Source organism: Chiloscyllium plagiosum, unplaced genomic scaffold (assembly GCF_037043375.1).
Source record: "Chiloscyllium plagiosum isolate Xiang-an unplaced genomic scaffold, Cpla_swu_hap1 HiC_scaffold_9, whole genome shotgun sequence".
NCBI lineage: Eukaryota > Metazoa > Chordata > Chondrichthyes > Orectolobiformes > Hemiscylliidae > Chiloscyllium > Chiloscyllium plagiosum.
The window spans coordinates 64161285-64184001 of record NW_028270147.1 but is presented as its reverse complement, the minus strand read 5'-3'; the positions used below and the strand labels follow the sequence as shown (position 1 = coordinate 64184001).

General features: G+C 38.1%; 2 protein-coding genes across 17 annotated transcripts in view; one reads left to right on the top strand and one right to left on the bottom strand.

Moving 5' to 3' along the window:
* Positions 1-7818, top strand: part of usp1 (ubiquitin specific peptidase 1) — a 41834-nt gene extending 34016 nt beyond the window's left edge. For both annotated transcript variants that reach the window (XM_043699481.2, XM_043699479.2), the window contains exons 6-9: positions 1092-1849; positions 4298-4459; positions 4815-5016; positions 5646-7818. In XM_043699481.2, coding sequence (XP_043555416.2) covers positions 1092-1849; positions 4298-4459; positions 4815-5016; positions 5646-6399 — 1876 coding nt within the window. In that variant the 3' untranslated portion in view covers positions 6400-7818. The remainder of the gene's footprint in view (positions 1-1091; positions 1850-4297; positions 4460-4814; positions 5017-5645) is intronic.
* Positions 7819-8223: 405 nt separating this feature from the next.
* Positions 8224-22717, bottom strand: part of dock7 (dedicator of cytokinesis 7) — a 170263-nt gene continuing 155769 nt past the window's right edge. For 11 of the 15 annotated variants that reach the window (XM_043699462.2, XM_087990698.1, XM_043699463.2 and 8 more), the window contains 7 exons: positions 22216-22341; positions 20340-20429; positions 19178-19414; positions 14457-14600; positions 13164-13270; positions 9372-9539; positions 8224-8702 (listed from right to left, as the gene is read on the bottom strand). In XM_043699462.2, coding sequence (XP_043555397.2) covers positions 8660-8702; positions 9372-9539; positions 13164-13270; positions 14457-14600; positions 19178-19414; positions 20340-20429; positions 22216-22341 — 915 coding nt within the window. In that variant the 3' untranslated portion in view covers positions 8224-8659. Of the gene's footprint in view, positions 8703-9367; positions 9540-13163; positions 13271-14456; positions 14601-19177; positions 19415-20339; positions 20430-22215; positions 22351-22717 lie in introns of all 15 variants that reach the window. The other 4 variants (XM_087990699.1, XM_043699464.2, XM_043699468.2 and 1 more) reach the window with 2 other exon arrangements.

Genomic DNA, 22717 nt, shown 5'->3' with positions numbered 1-22717 from the left:
GGGCAAGAAGATGGAATATAATGTGGAAAAATGTCAAGTATTTATTAAAGGGTGAAAGATTGATAAATGTTGATGTCCAAAGGTACTTGGATGTCCTTAAGTCACTGAAAGATAACATGCAAGTGCAGTAAGCAGTTGGGAAGGTAGATAGCATGTTGGCTTTTAATGCAAGAGGTAGGAGCAAAGGAAGGTACAAAACCTTGGAGTGACTGTACCTGGGAAGGTTCACCACACTTGGGTGTAAGAGGTAAGGAATCCTAAAGCAGTTAACTAGCCATTGACTGCACAAAGCCTATCCACCATCTACAAGTCACAGGTCAGGAGTGTGATGAATCCTTCTAATTTGGCGGCACATGCAACTTCAAGAACATTTTAAGAAGCTTGGTACCATCAGGGAAAAGCAGCTCACTTGATTGACATAATGTCTGTAAATATATATTCCCTTCATCACTGATGCTCAGTAGCAACAAACATTACCTTCCAAACTCATGATCGCTGCCGGGCAAGAGAATTGATCTAATTGAAGCATAAGTTCTTGAATAATGCTTAACAGGGTAGTTGCAGGAAAGATGCTTCCCCCAAATGGGTGTTTAGAAACAAGGGTTATCATCTCCGAACTGAGATCGTGAATTTCTTTACGTAAATCTTCACCTCCACCTCCAAGGGTTGTGAAGGTTCAATCGTAGTGTACATTCAAGGCAGACATCAATGGATTTCTAGTTAAAAATATCAAGGAAACATAAGGATTGTGCAGGAAAATGTGTTGCAGTAAAATATCAGCCATTTTTAGTTGAATGGAGGAGCAGGCTTGAGGGGCCAAATGGTCTATTTCTGCCGCTGTTTCCTTTTTTCTTTAAAAAATATATTCATTTGTTCCTTGCTTTTTATTGATAAATGTAATCCTTCTGGAAACACTGATATAACGTTAAGAGTCTATTGTACTTCTACTCTATTAGGCCATATGATAGATTTGAGTTGTGCTTACGATGAACAATGCCTAATAGAATCAGTAAAGTTTTTTGGTTTTTGTAAAAATAAAGTTAAATGATATTTGAATGGAATAATATATACATTGTCCATCTGTACTTTAGAGAGCTGAATCCAATGTATGATGGATACCTACAGCATGATGCTCAAGAAGTTTTGCAATGTATTTTGGGATATGTCCTGGAGGCTTGTCAGTTGTTAAAGAAAAGTGCATCTGTTGAAGAAAACATCAACTCTGACACAACTGTGAAGAATAAAATAAACAGGCCACTTGAAACTTTATCCTCTAATAACCTGATAACTAGAAATAATGCAGTGCAAAATGACCATGAAATTCCTGATCTAGAAAAAGAGGAAATGCTGAAGAAAAAGAAAAATGGGAAAAGAAAAAGTGATACACAAGCTGGAAATGCCATGAAAAAATCAAAGCTGCCTAGGGATCTGAAAAAACTAGAAGAGAAACGGCAAACAAGGCAGAACAGAAAACTTTCTGGAGATTCTATTGAACAAGAACCTGATGTTGATGCTCAGAGTGTATATGAAAATGGTACTGCACGCTCATTTCCTCTGAAGAAAACAGAACTTGGGTTAAGATGGCTGAAACCGACAGTGAAGCAGCCAAGTATATTTTCCAAATTCTGTAGTCTTGGCAAGCTAACATCAAATCAGGGCATCAAAGAGACAAGAAAGGATGGTGAAGTAAATGGAAATCAACCACGTTGTACAGATGTGGCAAAAGAGGACAGTCCAACAGACTACCACTGTTCTGTATCAGACTGCAAGACCTATTTTGCCACAGGAACCACTGATGAAACAAATGGAGGGCTATGTGAAATTGAAGACAAGAACACAAGGAAAGCAGGTTGGTGAGCCTAACTATTCCTGAGAGTTACTTTCTCTTGATCTAAAACTGGAACAGCAAAGCAGGATTTATTAAATATCTCAACAAAACTTCTCAATACCAGCATGATGTAGGCAAACATAATTTCCAACTAAATATTCTTAGTGCTGTGCAATTATGCTCTCAGCATCTCTGTCTAGTTTTCACACCCATGGAGCTAGAAAAGGTCAAATAAGAGCAAGCCTGGGGAAGAGAATGAAAAGGAAAGCTAAGAGGTAAGAATGATGAACTAATTTATTTTAATTAAGAAACCATTGGACTTAATGAGGTGGATGTTGAGATATTCAAAATCCGTGAGGTGAAACAGATGAAATTACCTAAAGGTGATATTGGCTAAACTCAGTTATTTGTGTAAATTTAGTTTGCTTCTGTATATTGCTTTTTATAGTTGGGGCTGAAAAAAAGATGTAAAGTTACCATATTGACATTTCTTTGATTAACTATATTCTATCTAATACAACATGTCTATGTTTTTTGTGAAATATGACTGAAAGGACCCCAGTCAAATTTCATAGAACTAATCATTTATTCTCCTGTTGCACAACTTGTGCTCTTTTTCAAACTTCATATCTTTTTATTTACAAGGGGGGAAAAAAGTAGGGTTTTTGTAATTAAATCAGTCCAAAGGACTTAGCACATTATTAAATCAATGGAAAGAAAATAAGTCGTTGAGACACCAAAGTTAACTCATTTGTCATTCTTCTGTGGTCTGTTAAAGAATCTTGTTTGGTTGACCATGCTTCTCTCTAAAGCATGTCAGATTGACTTGCTTAATCTGTGATGCTATGAGAACACATACTCTTAACTTCAATGGATTGACCAATAACTGGGTCCAGTTGCTTAAATTTAATGAATTAATACTTAAAATATGTTTCTCCTACTTCTAGTATGCATGGTGAGAACTGGAAGGGGTAGTAATTAGTTTTTACAAAGAATGTTTTAAAATAAATGGTATAAATAAATCATTACTTACTTTTGTTCTTCATAATTACAGCAAGTTATTCCTGATATGCGTTGCATGTTACTTTTACTTCAGTGTTATCTGAAAACTTGTATGATCCTTTTATACCAGGAATAGTTATTTCTTGATCTTGTTTCAAGCCACATTTTTTTTCTCTTTTGCCTGTGTGTTATTCGTAATAGAAACCTGACCCGTCTTTCCGCAAATGCAAAATGCAATTTAGCAAGTTGAGTGAAAAATAAATATTCACTTCCAGAATATATTGCTCCACTTTCAGTTTTCAGCCTGTCATCTTTTTAATTTACAAATACTCAAGTGCATTTTTCCTTATTCTTTACCTTGTCTTCCCTTTGCTAAATTGTGTTTTGCATTTGGGGAAAGATAGGCCAGGTTTCTATTACTAATAAAACAGGCAAAAGAAAAAAAACGTGGCTGGAAATAGATCAAGAAATAACTATTCCTGGCATAAAAGTAATATGACCATGAAATTAAATTACGAAGTAGCTCTTTCTGTAATAAAGACCCTGTGCAAAATAAGCATTTAAAGAGGTAGCATAGAAAAAAAGTAACTTTTTCAAAGTTGATTTAAAAAAAATACTCAACACATCAATTCTTTCCTCCCTAATGAGAATTCACATTTCTTTCTTAATCTAAAGGATTATAATGTGAGGTAGAAACCTCATTCCTTGCACTGTTACTTTAAACTAGCTGGTTCAGTATTGTCTGATTTGATTGAGTGTACGACATGATCCACCTGATTCAAGCACTTTTTTTTTCTGATGTTAGGCCATTCTTCACTGGCTCTGATTTAAGATCAGCCTTAAAACTAGTTAATCTGTAGTTTCTTACTGAAAAAGTTAAAGTCTGTTTGTCTTTCATGCCCACTCATTCCTTTTTGATGTATTGCTGTTCCTTTGACTTTTTTAGTGTTTTTGATTTTCTTTCTACCTGCATTCTACTTACCTCCATTTGTTTTCTCTAAGCAACCTATGTAATTTAAATACAACTGAAGAATCCTTTGTATTGTTCTTTACCTCCACTTCCTGCATTCTCAGATGACCAGTTCCATTTCTAAAAGAGTCTCTAAAAGGGAAGCACAGGTAAAGAATAAGGTAAAATGCACTAGAGTATTTGTGACCCATAAATGTTGAAATTGCCTGAAGTTTTTCTCCACATCCACTTCCTCCTGAACGACAGTTACTCAAAGTTTCAATCCTTCAGAGAGTATCAAGAAATAATTGCATCTCATTGCTTCCTATCATTAATACCCCCATTCAGAGTGCCTTAATAGAACCTAAAACAGGGAGATTGTAGATGGTCCCGTAAACTGAAGCATCCCCTTCCTATATAACATAGAAATTTGGGACATCTTAACAAATTATACTTTCATGATCATGGGTCATCACACTAGCGCTATTGACAGTAACAATTACTTTTGATGTGTTTAGAGTTGTCTGGCTTTGAACTGCTGGATGGAATGTTCCAAGGACAGTTAGTTTTGAGAACACGGTGTTTGGAGTGTGAGTGTTACTCTGAACGAAGAGAGAATTTCCAGGATATCAGTGTCCCTGTTCAAGAAAGTGACCCAAAGGAAGGCGATGGTTCTGAGGGTAAGTGAATAAGCAAAAGGTATCTTTACAGGTGTAGTGAAAATGATTCCGTTTAGGGTCAGGAAATGTAATACAGGATTTTACTGTGGATCACATGGTTTTAATTCTGCATTTAGGTGAGGTGGTGAGGGAAGGCTTTGGAAAAGAGTAGAGCTGGATTGTTCCTCTGCCTTCCATGAAAGTTAGCTTTTTGAACAATAACTTGTGTAAGAATGTAGTACAATGGTCAAATTACTCGAGTACTGCATCCAGTTCAGCCAAGACACAAACCACAAGGCTAATTCCTCACGTGAAAGGGCTGAGCTGTTAAGATAAACTGGAGTAACTTTAAATAGTCATATCCCTTTTCTTCCAGTATCTCCAGAACCAAAAATGGAGGTGAAAACATTAAAATGGGCAATATCTCAGTTCGCTTCAGTGGAACGAATAGTTGGTGAAGACAAATATTTCTGTGAAAACTGTCACCATTACACAGAGGCTGAACGCAGCTTGTTGTTTGACAAGATGCCAGAGGTTGTTACTATCCATTTGAAGTGTTTTGCAGCATGTAGCTCAGAGTAAGTATTAAAATATGAAACTGCAAAATTGCTAAGAATCCTGTGGGTTCAGAAATTTATTGGAGAAGATAAAATTGCATGGCAAAATTGAAGATTAAAATAAAATTAAAATATTTAAACTTCATAGTTACTTTTTTTTTACTATGTCGAAGGGCTGAGGGAGGGTAACTCCCTTTTCTTGCGAACGTTTTAAACAAATGATTGGTTAAAGTCAAAGTCTGTAAAAATGGTATACACATTTTGGATACACAGAAAGGGGGAATGTTCATGGTAATTAATCTGAAATTGCTTTGCCAGCTTGTGTGGGCCAAGATGAACACCTAAAACTAATTGCAAGCTCAGTGACAAGTTGCTCATGGTGGACAGAGAACCAAATCAATTCCCGTACGGTATTTGCTACTTCCAGCAAGTGTCTTGCTATAAATGGTGTACAAGCCTGTGTTAGTTACAATGCAGCAATTTACTGGAACATGGCCATTTATCCTGGACATCTTTACAATTAAAATGTTTACTATTTAAATGTCACATTTCGAATGTAAACATACTATATTTTTTTTCCAATGTTATTTCAATAACATTGTATTCTTGCTGAATGTGATCATTGTTGTTGGTTCTGGGCTTATTTTTAGGTTGGAGCCCTATGGCAATCTATCAAAAGTGAATACTCCTTTGCTGACTCCTCTTCAGCTTTCTCTGGAAGAATGGAGCACAAGAGAGACCAGTGACTTCTATGAGCTGTTTGCTGTAGTTATGCACAATGGGGTGAGCATTAGTAGTGGTCATTACACAGCTTATGTAAAAATGTCGTATTTGGGCAATCAGGAGATGCCCAAAGAAGAATCTGCATCAAACTGTGCAAATGATATGAAACAAGAACCATTCTGTGAAGAGGAGGCAAGAGGCTCTGTTTGTTCACAAGAATATGATGGGGAGAGATCAGTGAAATTGAAGGGAAACTTCCAAACAGCAACAACTGGTAAAACAACAAAGAAGAATGCAGAAAGTGTTGGGCTCCTTGGTGGACAGAAAAGTATATCCAGTTTTGATCTGCTTGTCCCCAACAACGATCCTGAAAAACCTGGGACAAGACTGAAAGAAAATATGAAATCTGATAATTTCAAAGAAAAACCTGTTCATTCTGTTAAAAACCAAAGTTTTTGCAACCAGCAGCTGAGAGTGTTTGAAACTGGGAGAAATAAACCTGAAAATCAGATTTCTCAAAGCTGCTGTAGTCTGCTGGAATATGAAGGAAAATGGATGCTGTTTGATGATGCTGAAGTGAAGCTTACAGATGAGCAAGAATTTCTTAGCTCTCTTTCTCCATCAACCTCTTGCACATCAACCCCATACCTGTTGTTTTACAAGAAAATGGCAAACCCTTAAAACAACTTCACCTGAAAGAAATTGCTAAGAGTGACTTTACCACAGGATGTTTTCTTTCACTGCTTATTCTTGTACATATAACATAGCGCAGTGTTTTTAAACCTTGAGTCCTTTGTGTCATTTGCCAGTATAAGCTGTCTGAACCACTAATCGAGCACACCTAAACCAGCCTGATAAAAGTGTCTTTCCAGGTTTGTTTAAATATGAAGATTTCTAGGCACTAATTTTAAAAGCACATTTTTTTGCAAATAATTGTGGGTTCAAAATTGGTTTGTTGCCTACCTGCAGCAGAATTAAATTTTACAACTGTGCATCTCTGTATCCCATTATTATTGAATGTTTAAAACTCCTTGACACATTTTGTCCATAGTGTCCCAACAGCCAACAACTGTAAACCTAAAGAATATGATCACTTTCAAATTAGGGTTGCATTGTAGCAAATACTTGACGAACTTTATATTTTACTGAAAACCCCTTCTCCCAGTGCAGTGACATCATTGCTTTCACCATTTCTCCTCTTACAATTCAAGGACAAGATCCTCAATATCTCTTTTCCTGCAATCCTGAGGTCAGTCAGAATTTGTGCACTGAGTACCACAGCAGATAGTCCTAGCTGAACACTTTTTGTGGTACAAATGATTGGTTTTTAACTGAAATGTTGGTGATTTGTGACCGTCAAGGGATGAAAAGTACTCCATTTTGGTGGATTGGTTAGCTTAATCTGGAATATATTGACAGGTGTGCTTTTTAAATTTGTATTATAGATATTTGTACTGTAAATATAAATAAATTTGTATAAAGTTTAATTGTATAACTTATAGTATGTAGTTTCTAAGAATTTGAAAAACATTTCCTCTAAATTTCCACATCCCTGTAAATGCAATTGTCAAAGTTGTATATAAAAGACCAATGGGGACTAACGTTTAATAACCTTTACTTGAAATATGTCTTGCATAAACATACATAGATGCATTACTTGCCTTGGGTCATCATTAAGGTGTATCCTCTGACATAGCTAGAGTTGAGTCAGATCTCATCAGATATGGCATTGATAACCCAATGAGCAGATGTACTGCACAGTATAAAACAGCCTACAAGATGTAAATCACTACTTATTTAAAAACAACCCACTACCATGCATGTCTGGCACAGTTCCATGTTTTTTTTTTAAAAAAAACTAAAATTCAGCATTGCCATTTTTTCTTTTTTTTTTCCCCTGTGAATTGTGGGATTTCAATTAGGAAAACATGCAATGTTTTTTTTTCCATAATTTTTGACTGGGTACAGTATGAAACCTATTGTGAAACAACATTATTCATGCTGGATGGTGTGAGAGTGAGTTCAGGCTCTTTGTATTTCTTTTTTCAATTCTACTGTAAATTGGGAAAGTCACTTTCAATAAACAGAACAATGAGTCTATATCCTCTGTGCTAAATTTTATTTTGACTCTTCTAGCTATTTTTACCCTCATTGACTCGGTGTGTGATACATTTTCATGTAAATTCCTCACAAAGCTGAGATAGTTATAGCAGCTATCAGAACCGTTTCTAATCCAGCTTTCGGCCAAGGCACTAATAATAAGTATATTACCTGCATAAGAGAAATCTGACTTGGGGAATTCTCATCTTTTTGATTATAACTTATTTCAATCAAGGTTGCTTCAGCAAGTGGAAAGTATTCGCATACTTTTTATCCAGATGAGTTTTCAAATAATGTTGGTGATTTAATGAAACTTAAACCTCAGTGGTATCTGCTTAGGTTGATTAAACAGAAGCAGAAACTACTACAAAAATGAACAAGTTAGAGAAAAATCAAGAAAGCTACCACGTTTAAGTAATTTCAAAATTTAATAGTACCTTTTTCAAAAATAAAAATGGACTTATCAATGCCAATGACAAACTTCAAATCTTGTGTGAATTTCTTATAAATAATACATCAACTAATAGTAAACAACATTAAGAACTTTTAATACATAATGGTAGATAAATAGCAGGTAATGACTGATTAGTGAATCTTAACAGTTGTTACTGCTAATAACACTAACTACAGAGACTGTGCAAGCAAATGTAACCATGTGTTGTAGTAATTACTAGTACCATAACAAGCCTCACTTAACCTCTTCACATCATTTAAAGAAATGTAGTGTATCAAAATCTGAGGTATGAATTTGTTTTGATGTCCATATTTGTTTGAAATGAATAGGGTTTTGTTTTGCTCCTTTCATCACTTGCAAGTATAGGTAAGTACCAAGTCCATCTTTTCAGATGTCCACTTTGCGAAGACTCAATCTGCTGAAAGAATCTCTGTAAACATAACATGTAGGAATTAACCAGTTTGCATTTCCCATGTTTCTCATTTAGGCCAACAATATTAGAAAACACTTCTTCACCCTTTTTCTTAAATGGTGTGACTCATGCTGGAGTACATCTCCAAAGGATTGTGTCCAAGTGGCATGGTTTTATCAGGATTCCGGTTCTTAAATTAACATCATACGTACACATTTCTAGCTCAGTTGGAAACTGACTGGTTTTTGTGATTATTGCAACAACCATTTAAGATGAAAGCTAATTTGTTGAGTTTGGGAACTAAAGTTAAACCCTTGTTATATGGCTTATATTAAGTTCATCAGATGGTAGATGATTGAACCTTGCCAACTATGATTTTCAAATCAGCAGCTGTATGATAAATGCAATGGACTTGTTTTGTTCTTCAGTTATAACGCAACCCTTCATGAAATCCACTGTAGAACATGATATTAATTAGATTGTAAGAGAGAACGAAGTTTATAATGCATATGAACAATTAACATCTTGCCTTAATGAAATGTCTCCTGCTCTTGCATAAGAATTTCTTGTCCAGCACTAATGCAAATAATTTGTATCACAAAAGTATATGTGCCAAACATACTTAATTGCAGTCTTATGAACTAAAGCAACTTGGGTGTTGTTCAACACTAATTTGAACCTACCTACCTATGGCAGCTGATTGGCAGGACAGGTTTGTAAAGCTGTGGAATTTTCCTGCTTATCAAAGGCTGAAGAGCTTCCTTGAGGCGGTGATAGTTCCGTTCAAGCTCACGTTGATATTCCTTCTGATCAGGACCTATCAAGCTTTTGTTTTTCCGCAGGGCATCCTCACATCTTAATTAAACAAACTGTAATTAGGAAATGTATAACACCCCATCTCCCTGATTAATGAACGTGAAATGAAATTGTCTAGCTACTGTACATTGAGTAGGCCTTTTTAACCATGGTAGTCATTTGAAAATTTAAATTGCATGCCAATGTTTTTATTCAATATATTTAAACTCATTTTTCACCTTTTGATTGCTCCCATCTTCGCCATCAAAGTGAATGACCTGTAACTAGCATCAGTTAGTCAATTCTTCTAGGAAGATTTTTTTTTTGCATTTAGACCAGAATCCCTACAGTGTGAAGAGGTCAATCAACCAATGGAGACCCAGTACCCCTAACCTATACCCGCAACCCATGTTACCATGCTGATCGACATAGCCTACACATCCCTGTATGCAACAGACAATTTAGCATGGCCAATTCGCCGAAAGTGCATTTCTGAGAGAGGAAACTAGTGGAAACCTATGCAGACCCAGGGAAAATGTGCAAATTCCACACGGGCAGTCACCCGAAGCTGGAATTAAACCCCAATCCCTGGTGTGTGAGGCAGCAGTACTAACCACTGAACCACCAGGCCACCCATTGTACTATACTTAGATTTTTTTTTCTCTCTTTCCTCTTCCCCCCCCCCACACACTTGAGTGAACTTTGCACAAAATATTTCAAACTGTCACCCTGCCTCAAACTTATTTTGAAAATCAAGGAAGTTCTCTTAGAGTCATAGAGATGTACGGCACGGAAACAGACCCTTTGGTCCAACTTGCCCATGCCGACCAGACATGCCAACCCAATCTAATCCCACCTGCCAGCACCCGGCTCATATCCCTCCAAACCCTTCCTATTCATATACCCATCCAAATGCCTCTTAAATGCTGCAATTCTACCAGTCTCCATCACATCCTCTGGCAGCTTATTCCATACACGTACCACCTTCTGCATGAAAGAGTTGCCCCTTAGGTCTCTTTTATATCTTTCCTCCAACCCTGGCAACATCCTTGTAAATCTTTTCTGAACCCTTTCAAGTTTCACAACATCCTTCCGATAGTAAGGAGACCAGAATTGCATGCAATATTCCAACAGTGGCCTAACCAATGTCCTGTACAGCTGCAACATGACTCCCAAATCCTGTACTCAATACTCTGACCAATAAAGGAAAGCATACCAAACGCCTTCTTCACTATCCTATCTACTTGCGACTCCACTTTCAAGGAGCTATGAACCTGCACTCCAAGGTCTCTTTGTTCAGCAACACTCCCTAGGACCTTACCATTAAGTGTATAAGTCCTGCTAAGATTTGCTTTCCTGAAATGCAGCACCTCGCATTTATCTGAATTAAACTCCATCTGCCACTTCTCAGCCCATTGGCCCATCTGGTCCAGATCCTGTTGTAATCTGAGGTAACCCTCTTCGCTGTCCACTACACCTCCAATTTTGGTGTCGTCTGCAAACTTACTAACTGTACCTCTTGATCAAGCCTTGAAGCAAAATCACCCAAAATTCTGGTCGTTAAAATGTGAGAGTTTGCTGATTATTTAGGTTATTTAGCATATTATTTAGGTTATAATTTAACAATTTATAAAGCATTTCATCGGCTATAAAATTGAGAACCACTTTCACAACATCAGGACATACCAATGCGTTTTACTGAAATTCCTGTGTCATTCATTCTATTCATCTTTTAAAGAAAAATAAATGTGTGACGGGAACAAGTAAAACTTTGAAACAAAAACAGACATTGCTGGAAAAGCTCAGCAGGTCTGGCAGCACCTGAGCAGAGAAATCAAAGTTTTGGGTCTGGTAACCTTTCCAGACCCAAAACATTAACTTTGATTTCTTTTCACAGATGCTGCCAGACCCGCTGAGTTTTTCCAACCACTTGTTTTTGTTTCTGATTTACAACATTTGGTTTTTAAGTAGAACTTTTTGAGTGGGCTACTGCTCTTCTCGCCAGGATGGCACTTGACAATTCAAGAAATTTTCTAAACAATCTGTTTGGATGTCATTGCACATCTCTAGAGCAGGTGGAACTTGATCCTGGACTGAGAGTGTGTTGGTGGAAAAGCACAGCAGGTCAGGAGCAGGAAAATCGATGTTTCAGGCTGGAGCTGTTCATCGGGAATTGGCCTGAAATATCGTTTTTTTTTTTGTTTTTTTCCTGCTCCTCAGTTGCTCTCAACTCTGATCTCCAGCATCTGCAGACCTCACTCTCTCCGAACTTGATCCTGTGCCTCCCAACTCGTAGGTAAAGATATACTACCACTACACCACAAGGGACCCATAACAATTTTACACTGGGCCCAACTTCAAGAACAGTCAGTGTTCAACAACTTATACTACTCCCAACCAGATGGTTTAAATAAACAATGTGCACACCAAACTGCAGTCTACCACTCCATGGAGTGGCAATGTAAAGTATGACAGCATGTATAATTTCAAACATTTGATTTCAAATGTAACTGACTTATAGTGTTCTGAATCCAGCTGTCTGAAGTTTGGTACTAAATGGTTGTCAATACTTTATCTTTCTGAGTATGACCATTGGAAGAAGGTGGTTGGAACTGTCATACCAGGGTACGGCAAATTAATTTTAGAAAGGTGGTGATAAATACAGGAATCCTCGAAATCAAATGCTTATTTAGCCCCACAGTATTTAGTCTGGATTCAATAGCCCTATTTTGAGCAATAACAATGTGATATGCAAGATTAATCGTTGGATGATTATGTAGTAATGCAAAGACTCTTGTAGTATTAATCTGCTATATCATAAAATTACACCTCCAATGCTGAAATTAGTTATAAAACGTACATAATTGTAATATCCATTCCTATGCAAGTAATCAGTACATTGCAGTCTGAAAAACAAACTGACAATGTCAGGTGAGCAGAGATTTGCTGAATGTTGTTTTGACTGCTAAAGTGAATGCTTGAACATAAAATGTATGTTATGCTTCAGTTGTACATACATTGGAGACAATTCAGTGGTTTACTAAATAGTTGCAAAGAACAAATTGTTTTATGGTGATAGGTTAGATAGGCTGGGCCTCTCCAATCAGAGAAGTGAGGGGGCTTGATTGAAATGTGCAAACTGATCTTGGCAAGGTGGATATGAAAAGGATGTGTGCACTTGTAGATCAGCCCAGAACTAGGGAGCATTTTCAAAGTTAAGGATCACTCTTTTAGGACCGGGATGAGAATTTCTAATGAAGGCTATGTGACTTTGAATCTCTGCCTCAAGATCAGAGTATTTTTAAGGCAGAGGTGGATAGATTCTTGTTAGACAGAGAATCGAACGTTATTAGGAACAGATGTGAATGTAGAATTCAAAATCTAAATATATCAGTCATGATCTTATTGAATGGTGGGGCAGGCTCAAGGAGCTGAATGTCTACTCCTAATTTATATAATTATATAGTAATACAAAGGAGGAGTGTTGTTCAGCAATAGGACACACCATCGCCTGATGCTTTATCCTTGAAACATGATTTTTTTGTTATAACCTTAGGTGGTTGAAAGCCACAACTGAATATGGGCTTTTCTGATGTTGCTAGTCTCTGAATTTATGACACAGTGTAATCAACAGCAAAGGTAAACACTGCACTGCATACTGTGGAAAACAGTATAAATTTATACCTTTTGGTGAAGTCTTTGAAGCATAGACGTAATTTGTTGTGATGTCGGAAAAGTTTGGGATCATTGGGTATTTCAGACAAAAACACTTGAGCAACTTCTAAAGGACCCTGTGTGGAGAATAAACGTAATGTAAAAGCCCAGCAATTGTTTTGCCTTCCATTACCAAAGAACGTTTACAGCAAAATGCAGGTGCAATACTAAGAATTTTAAATAACATGCTTGACTACAGAATAAGGAAAAAATTCATGTCTTTGGCTGACTAGTGTTGTGAGTTTTCAATTCATTCAAAACAATACTAAAATAAAACCAAATTTTGAAGAGCTTCATTTTAATAATGAAAAATTATACAAATTATACTTTGAACCTTTGCCCATTAGTGTTTACACTTTTTGTCAAATATTCTGGCTTTTTAGTTTAACCTTCTCATCTAACCTACTGCTTCGCTTCACTTTTGTTATTTTATACTATGTTCCTTCCATCAAACTTAAAGGTGATTTTTTTTGTTTTGAAAGATTTTCTCGGTGACTAGGTAGATTTTGATCCCAAAATTATCAGAACTGGTTGTGATACATAGCATTGACAACACTGATCTAGGCATAGGAGATAAGCATTTCTATTTGCTGGCCCTAATAGCAATTAAATCTAACATCTATTCTATTTACACACATTACACAATCAATTTAAATACAAGTAATTATGTAACTATTTTAAACTGGACTTAATACTGCAGTATTTATTTGTGCCTTAATCCCTACAATTGAATCAACGTGCTTTTCTTGTTTTAGAATGTTTGTTAGTATCAAATGTTCCTTTTCATCGCACAATTTCATGGGAAGGAGCTGCTGTGTGTACTCTAAATACTGATTATTCAGTTGTGAGCCCAAGCTGCATGCGTACTACTGTATTTGATTTGGAGTATGAGCAAGTAATGCTACTGTCAAACCTGTTCACATTTTGAAAGACACACTTCCTGAATGGGAATTAGCAGTAGACATTTGAGCTGATGTTATCCTCCACTCAGCCAGAGGTAAATGAGGTCAATTATATAATGATGATTATTAACTATTAATATTAACAACCTAAAAACAAAGTGGAGACTAAGCTTGGCCCTACCTGGACATTCTGGCTTACATGGTGGTACATTTGTCAAATAACCTTTCTTTGAATTTCCCTGAATGGGGTTCCTACATTGGTACAGAATCTAAAAGAACATTGTCATACAACTTTCATTGCCTGAGTATACAATTTGGCTAATGTGCCAACAGGTTTCTTTCTGTTAGTCTGAATCCATACTTGATTAACTGTTGTTCCCACTGAGCCCTGCAACACCATTTGAAGCATCTTGGGATCAGCTGGATCTTGATGTGTTGCAAAAGCAAGCTCTTGAGTTTTCTTCTGCATGTCTTCTATCGCCACTTCAATTGGTGTTAAAATAACCTGCAGACAACAGTTTGATCAGCTATAATTTCGAGCTATGGTTTCAAGCATAACTTTCTCAGACCACATACATCATTAAAAGACTGCTTATTTATTAATCCTGGCTGAATTCATACATGAGGTACAAGCATAGAGGATTAGTGTCAGATTTCATAGCTCTCACCAGTATACATACTGAATGTAGCAATTGCATTTGCACAGGTTTGACTTATCCATTCACTTAACCCAGTCAGACAATGGGAGAAAAATAAAATTGAATGAACAGCAGTTTATTATGGGATCTCATTCATTCCAAGAATCTGGACGAGCCAGCATTTATTGCCCATCCCTAATTGCCCTTAATGTGGTGGTGTCTTCTTCAACTGCTGCAGTCCATAGGGTTTGGGTTCAGTCATAGTGCTGTTGGGAAGTGAGTTCCATTATATTGACCCAGTGACAGTGAAGGAATGGAGACACGGTTCCAAATCAGAAAGGTATGTGGCTAGGAGGGAATTTGCAGATGCTGGTGTTGCCACGCTGACCATGTCTTTCCAGGTGGTAGATATTGTGGGTTTGGAAAGTGGTCTTGAAGGAATCTAGGTGAATTTCTGCAGTGCTTCTTGTAGACTATACATACTACTGTTACAATGCATTGATGGTGAATGGACAGAAAGTTAAAAATGGTAGTTGCTAATTAGGCAGGTTGCTTTGACCTGATGGTGTCAAGCGTATTAATAGTTTTCAGAGATGCAAGTTGAAAGCATTCCATCCCATTCCAGACTTGCACATTGGAACAAGCTTTGGGGAGACAGGGGCTGAGTTACTTGCTGCAGAATTCATAGTCTCTGACCTTCTTTGGCAGCCATAGTATTTATATGGTGGTTTTAGTTCAGTTTATGGTTAATTGTAATTCCTATGATAACAGGGGATTCAGAGGTGATGTTGCCATTGATGAGTAGATTCTCTCATTTGAGATATGTAATTGCCAGACAATAACTGACATATATGTAATTTACCACTTATCAGCCCCAAACTGAAATGTAGTCTACATCTTATTTCATATGGACACAGACTGCTGCAGAATCTGTGGAATTGCACACAATGCTGAACAGTGTGTAATCATCAGCAAACGTTCCCACTTCTGACTTTATAATATGGTGAACCACCTGAAGATTGTTTGACTAAGAATAGTACCCTGAGGAACGCCAGCAGTTAGTTCCTGGGACTGAGATGATTCACCTCCAACAACCATCTTTCTTTGTGCTAGATATAGCTCCAACCAGTAGATTCATTTGACCATGGTTGATTAGGAACGTAAAGGACTGTATCTTTCAATCTGATACTGTGGCAAAGATTAGTGGTAAATTCAGAGAATTGGAAAGGTTCCAAAGAATACAATATGGTGAAAGGAATAATAATGAGGGAGAAAATAAAGCATGAAAGCAAGGTAGCATAATATAAGATCAGACAGTAAAAAAGGAAAATAAAGCCACTATAAACATAAGCCTCTTAGAGAACAAGGCAGGTAAATAATGAGAAGCCTGGGAATGGTAGAGGAGTTGAAAAAATATTTTGCATCAGTTATCATGGAGGACAACAGACTAATACCCCTCCACAGCCCGATAGCCCCTTCCCCCACAACTGTAGGTGTAACACCTACCCATTTACTTCCTCCACCCTCAGTATCCAAAGGCCCAAAAACATCTTCCAGGTGAAGCAGCACTTTACTCAACCTAGTCTACTGCATTTACTGTTCACAATGTGGTCTCCTCTGCATTGGGGAAATGAAGCACAGACTGGGTGATCGGTTTGCAGAACACCCCTGTTCTGTCCTCAAAAAAGACCCTGAGCTTCCAGTTGCCTGCCGCTTCAACACTCCTTGGCCAACATCTCGCTCTCAGGTTTGCAAGCAGTGCTCCAGTGAAGCTCAGCACAAGCTGGAAAAACAGCTCCTCATGTTCTGCTTGAGAACTCTACAACCTTGTTTACAAGGGTGTTGCCAGGGTTGGAGGATTTGAGCTATAGGGAGAGGCTGAATTAGCTGGGGCTGTTTTCCCTGGAGTGTCGGAGGCTGAGAGGTGACCTTATAGAGGTTTATAAAATCATGAGGGGCATGGATAGGGTAAATAGACAAGGTCTTTTCCCTGGAGGCGGGGGGAGACCAGAGCTAGAGGTCATAGGTTTAGGGTGAGAGGGGAAAAATTTAAAAGGGACCTAAGGGGCAACTTTTTCATGCAGAGGGTGATACGTGTTTGGAATGAAGCTGCAAGAGGAAGTGGTGGAGGCTGGTACAATTGCAACATTTAAAAGGCATCTGGATGGGTAGATGAATAGGAAGGGTTAGAGGGATATGACTCTATGACTGGTGCCATAGCAAGGCTATTCCAGTACAGCTACGTGGAAATTTAGAAATAAAAACAGAAATTGCTAGAAAAGCTCAGCAGGTCTGGCAGCATCTATGGAGAGAATTCAAAGTTAATATTTCGGGTCTTGTGACCCTACTTCCGAACTGATGGTAGCTTGGAAAAAAGCTGTTTTTTTTATACAGAAGATAGGGTAGGGTAGGGGTTAAGGAGTGAATGATAGGTAAAGATAGAGCCCAACGAGAGAGAAGATCAGTTGGACAGACAAACGATTGGATAACGGTCGGCTCAGCAGAATGAATAGCTACTAATGGAGACTAGTAGTGGCTCACAATGAGTTGTGTGTAATAGCAGACCATGTGATGAGTAGGCCTGGTGTGTGGAGGTTGGAGTAAGCACATGGAAAAATGTGCCTTAAGCCCTAACATTGTAAGCAGACTTAATGGATTGAGTCTCCAGTCTCAGATGAGATGTATCCCATGCGGCCTTAAAAAGGGAAGGGAGTAGATTGCAGAGGGTTGGACATTCACTTTGAAATCCTCTCTAGACACAGGAGAAGTGCTAGAGGATAGGAGAAAGTTAATATCGTACCATTATTTAAAAACAGTAAAGGGTAAGCCAGAGAGCTATAGGCCAGCTAGTTTAACATCAGTGGTAGGGAAACTATCTGAGAGGTATTCTGAGGAACAAAATTAATCTCCACTTGGAGAGACAAGATTTAATCAAGGAATCAGCATGTCTTTGTCACGGGGAGATCATATCTAAGAGATTTGATTGGGTTTTCAAGGAGTTGACTAGATGTTTGGAAGAGGGTAGTGCCTACTTGCGGAACACTTAAGAGAATACCTCCGGGACACATGCACGGAACAACCCCATTGCCCCGTGGCCTAACACCTTAACTCCCCCTCCCACTTCATCAAGGACATGCAGGTCCTGGACCTCCTCCATTGCCAAACCCTTACCACCTGATGCCTAGAAAGAATGCCTCATCCTCCATCTTGAGACTCTCCAACCACATGGGATCAATGTGGATTTCACCAGTTTCCTAATTTCCCTTCCCCCAACCTTATCCCATATCCAACTTTCCAACTCGGCACCTGACCGTCTTCCTTCCTGTCTATATGCTCCAACCTCATCTCCGACTTTACACCTTCACACCCACCTTCATCTACCTATCCCATTCTCAGCTACATTTTCCCCACCCACCCCTCTCCCATTTATCTTCAGCCCCCTTAGCCCACAAGCCTCATTCCTGATGAAGAGCTTATGCTCGAAACGTCGATTCTCCTGCTCCTCGGATGCAGCCTGACTGGCTGTGCTTTTCCAGCACTGCACTCTCGACTGTGATAGCACTGCAGACAGTGCAGAAGAGATTCACTTGGATGTTCACAAGGAATGGAGCGATTCAGCTATGAAGACAGACTATATAGGCTATGTTTGATTTCTTCAGAGCAGAGAAAGTTAAGTGGAGGCCTAACTGAAATGAGGCATAGATAGGGTAGATTGGAAGAAACTTTTTCCCCTTAGTAGGGAGGTGAAGAGATTTAAGATAATGGGACAGGTGTTTTGGAGGTGATACAGGGGAAGAATGTATTCACTTAGAGGGTGGTTGGTATTTGGGGGTGGTTGGTATTTGGAGCTGGATGCCCAGAATGAACCATCACAACATATAAAATGGACCTAGAGCAGATAAGTACTTGAAGGCCAACATGTTCACAATGGGCTGAAGGGCCTCTTTCTGTGCTGTAAAACTGACTCTAAGCCTTTTGGATGTAATTTGTTTAGAATGCATGGAGGAAAAGATTACTTTTGGAAAAAAAGGAGCAGTCTTATTTCTAACAAAACATTTTCCACATGCTTTTAAGAGGATATCGTAAAAATACTGGACTTCTCATGGAAACACCAGACTGTATGAATGGATTTCAATAATCTATTAGTTGCTGATGAGTCAAAATAGATTGTATAATCCAACTGTATTAAAGTAGTGATGACATATATCTCAGGATCTGTGCAAAAATAAAATGATGAAAATGGGAATGTTGTAGTCTATTGCTGCGTATGTTTGCTACTCCCTTTTAAAGAGAGTTATACGATGTTACAAATGAAATGGCAACATTCCTGCAACAAATGTTTACAGCAAAATAAAATTTACAAGTTTACAATATTCACAATATTTGTTTCAACTTTGAATTTCATCAAAATGGTGTATGGTGAAACATTGGTTCATTTCCTTACCTCTTCTTTCTGGGTGACATTGATCCTGGTTTTAATGTAAGGGAACGTGTGCGAGACAGTCAGGATGGTCTTCCGTTTGAACTGTTCATGAAGGTCACCATGAGCTCGGCCATCCAGTGTGAATGGTGTGCAATACATGAAACGTCTCAAATTGTAGTTTTTGTCAAAATAAGTAATCCTGTCCTTCATTTCGTACGTATCAAAATATGGTTCCACATAAGTTATTTGGATGTAGGCCTGTAAAATGTTGTAAACCAGACGAATGTCACACACAGCTCACATGGAAATCTATTTCATTCAAATCACTTTACTACACTGATTCTGGATAGATGTCTTGGAATTTCTCATTATCTGTATCATTACAGCATTGTGAAGAATTTTAATATGATAAGACAGGATCTGGCCAAAGAGGAATGAGTAGTTACCGGCAGGTATAAAAATGTTGCTACAATAGTACAATAACACAACTCACAAATGCCATTTCCAGCATATCTATGCCATGCTCATTCCTTCAGTTGGTTTTTTTCACTGGTGATCATGTCACTGCTTTGTTAAAATGATCCCATCCCCACTATTTTCAAACTGCAGGAACAGTTCCTCGAATCCAGTAATCTGTCTCTCTGCCTGAAGCTTTCCTATTATTTCCTCCTGCTTTTTTTTCCACTTTCCCCAGATCCCAAATTTCGCTGCAGTTAGTGGGATGTGGCACCACATTTCAACTGCACTGTGAATCGGCTAAAATGTAAATGGGTTCAGTGGAAAATTGTGGCAACTAACATATTGCACCTTCAAAGCTTTAACCTTCATTTTTCATTATTTACTCATGAGTTTTAGAATCAATGTCAATGAATGAAAACTGTCCATGATTGTTATAACATCAACTAGGGCACTATTACTAACATTCAACTCTAACCAAGGAAGGTAAAAGCCTCAGATTTAGTGCAAAGTTTTTGAGTGGATATTCATTAAGAATCAGTACCAACTATAATGCCATGCATGGCCAAATAACCTGGCAGTACTTATGGCTGGTGTCGCCAGGAAAAAAAAGGAATGAAAATTTGAGGTACAGGATTTGACTAACTAAGCCCAATAAGGAACAACGTGTTTGGGAAATGATGGGGAGAAAAGTGATAAGTAGCTAATTCTACAACAAGTTATTCACCTTATTAGGATCCAATTTACACTTGTCCACTGGATTGGAATCTTTGATGACTTCTACAACGTCCTCACCAAAGCGTTCACCATAAAATGCCTAATACAAGACAAAATGCATAGATAACACTGATAAGTAATACAATATCATATCTGAAGTATTTGAAAATTCATATCTATGGTAAAATCCCCCATTGTAAAATGACATTTGCAGCACCAATTATGACTTATTTTCCAATTTAATCAAATGCTTCATTGTTGAACTAATGGTACAAAGACAGCCCGGGCATATATATTTAGTTTAAAAATTACACTGAGTTTGCCCACAGCTTCAGAAATTATGTCAAACATATTCAGATCTGTCCACTTGTACTTTACTAGATCAACATATTGTTTTGTGGGAAGTATACTTCAGGATAAGTCATTTTTCATCATTTATTTACATCTAGAAACATAGAAAATAGGAGCAGGTGTAGACCATTCAGCCCTTTCAGCCTGCTCTGCCAATCAATATGATCATGGCTTATCGTGTTCCCACTTTATCCCCCCGTTCCCCTTGATCACTGTAGTCCTAAGAACTATATCTCATTGCTTACCGAAAACAGTCAATGTTTTGGCTTCAACTGCTTTCCGTGGCAGAGAATTCAACAGGCTCAACACTCTGTAGACATTTATTTTCATCTCTTCATGTTTTATGGCTTTCTTTGAAGCTTTTCTCTCACTTCTTTGTTCATTTAAACAGCAGGTACATACCCTGTTTTTGGATTTTAAATGTCTGCCTCCTCTCATGACTGTTACCTCCAAACTCAGAAAAATCCTTTTGGGTGAATACATCTGGCTTTGAGGCTACTGTTATCCCTGCCTTTAATAATTTCCAGCCAGATGTTGTCCACTGCCGTACTGTGATCTTTTCTGGGACATTCCCCCCACACACATGGTTATTTACAACTGTATCCCACTAGGTAAACTCAGTGCTCCCAAACAACAAGCCAAGCTGTTCCCCCACAGAAAACATGGAATTCCCTTCTGATTTTTCATGGTTGTACTCTGCTTTCTACTGCTTTTGCCCAGTGTTCTGCTCTGTCAATTAAATCATCTCCTGTAGTGTTCAGCTGTTTTACTTTAAGCTCCCAAAGAATTCAAGAGGGCTTTCTGCACAAGCTTATGTTCTTTCAGGTATCTGTCAAGGACAGCAGACTTTCACACCACCCTCAGCAACAAACCCTTTCCTATTTGTGCAATTGCTTCCTTTGGGCTGCATCCCTTTGCCATCCTTCAGTTTTCTTCACAATCCTGTCTGCTATGCCCACCTACTTTACTCTTCCTTTTCCCAGTCATATTGTTTACCTTTATCTCTACCTCCTAGCTACTAACCCCTGAATAAGAGCTTATGCTCAAAACGTCGAATCTCCTGCTCCTCGGATGCTGCCTGACCGGCTGTGCTTTTCCAGCACCACACTTTTCGACTCTGATCTCCAGCATCTGCAGTTCTCACTTTCTCCTAGCTATTAACTCAGTCTATCTTCACATTCTCTGGCATCTGAATCTTCTCCGTATTCTCTTCCCTGCTTCTAATCTTATTTCACCTACTCCTCTATCCTGCTCCAGTTTACCCTCTGCTGCTTTCCTATCCAGTCAGAACATTTCATTTTAACAGCTTCAGTCCGATGCTGTCACACACTCATCTGTCTACTCCAAACCAATAATCTTCCTACTTCTAACCTTGTTTGACTTGGAGACTTCAAGTTGGTTTCAATTCTGCACAAACAAACCCAAGCTTTACTGCCTAGAATATATTTTAAAATTAAAAACAACTTGCTGACAATTTATTGAAAAATATTTTTTCAAAATAGATCATTCTTAAAGTTACATCAGAGCTACCTCACCTCAAGCCGATGAGAGATTTCAGCCAGTTTTGTTATAGCTGGCTCTTTGTAAACAAACTCTTGTTCATCCAGGTCACCAAACTTGGATCCATAAAAGCCAACGCGGAAATAGGTACCAAACATCCTCTTTCCATCCTACAGAAGGGAATTTTTATGGTTATCTTGTGAATAATCACACAATCCCACTGAAGCAATGATTCTACTTTCATTTCTCAAGTATAATACATGAAGCACTAAAAGTCCATTCTGTTCATCTTTTCCACTCCCTCCACAGCCTGCATATATCCTATACCACTCACTTTAACTAAACAGAAAGTCTAAATATTCATTTATTCCCAAAAACAACAAATTAACTGGAATCTTATGATCTCTGTCATTTATCCTCACCTCTGGAATAAGTTCCCTCTCACATTCAACGTCAATCATATACCTTCTAAAAGGTATTTCCTTCCCTCCATCCCAGAAAATTTAATATGGTGGGTATGGTAAACTAAGGGGTGTA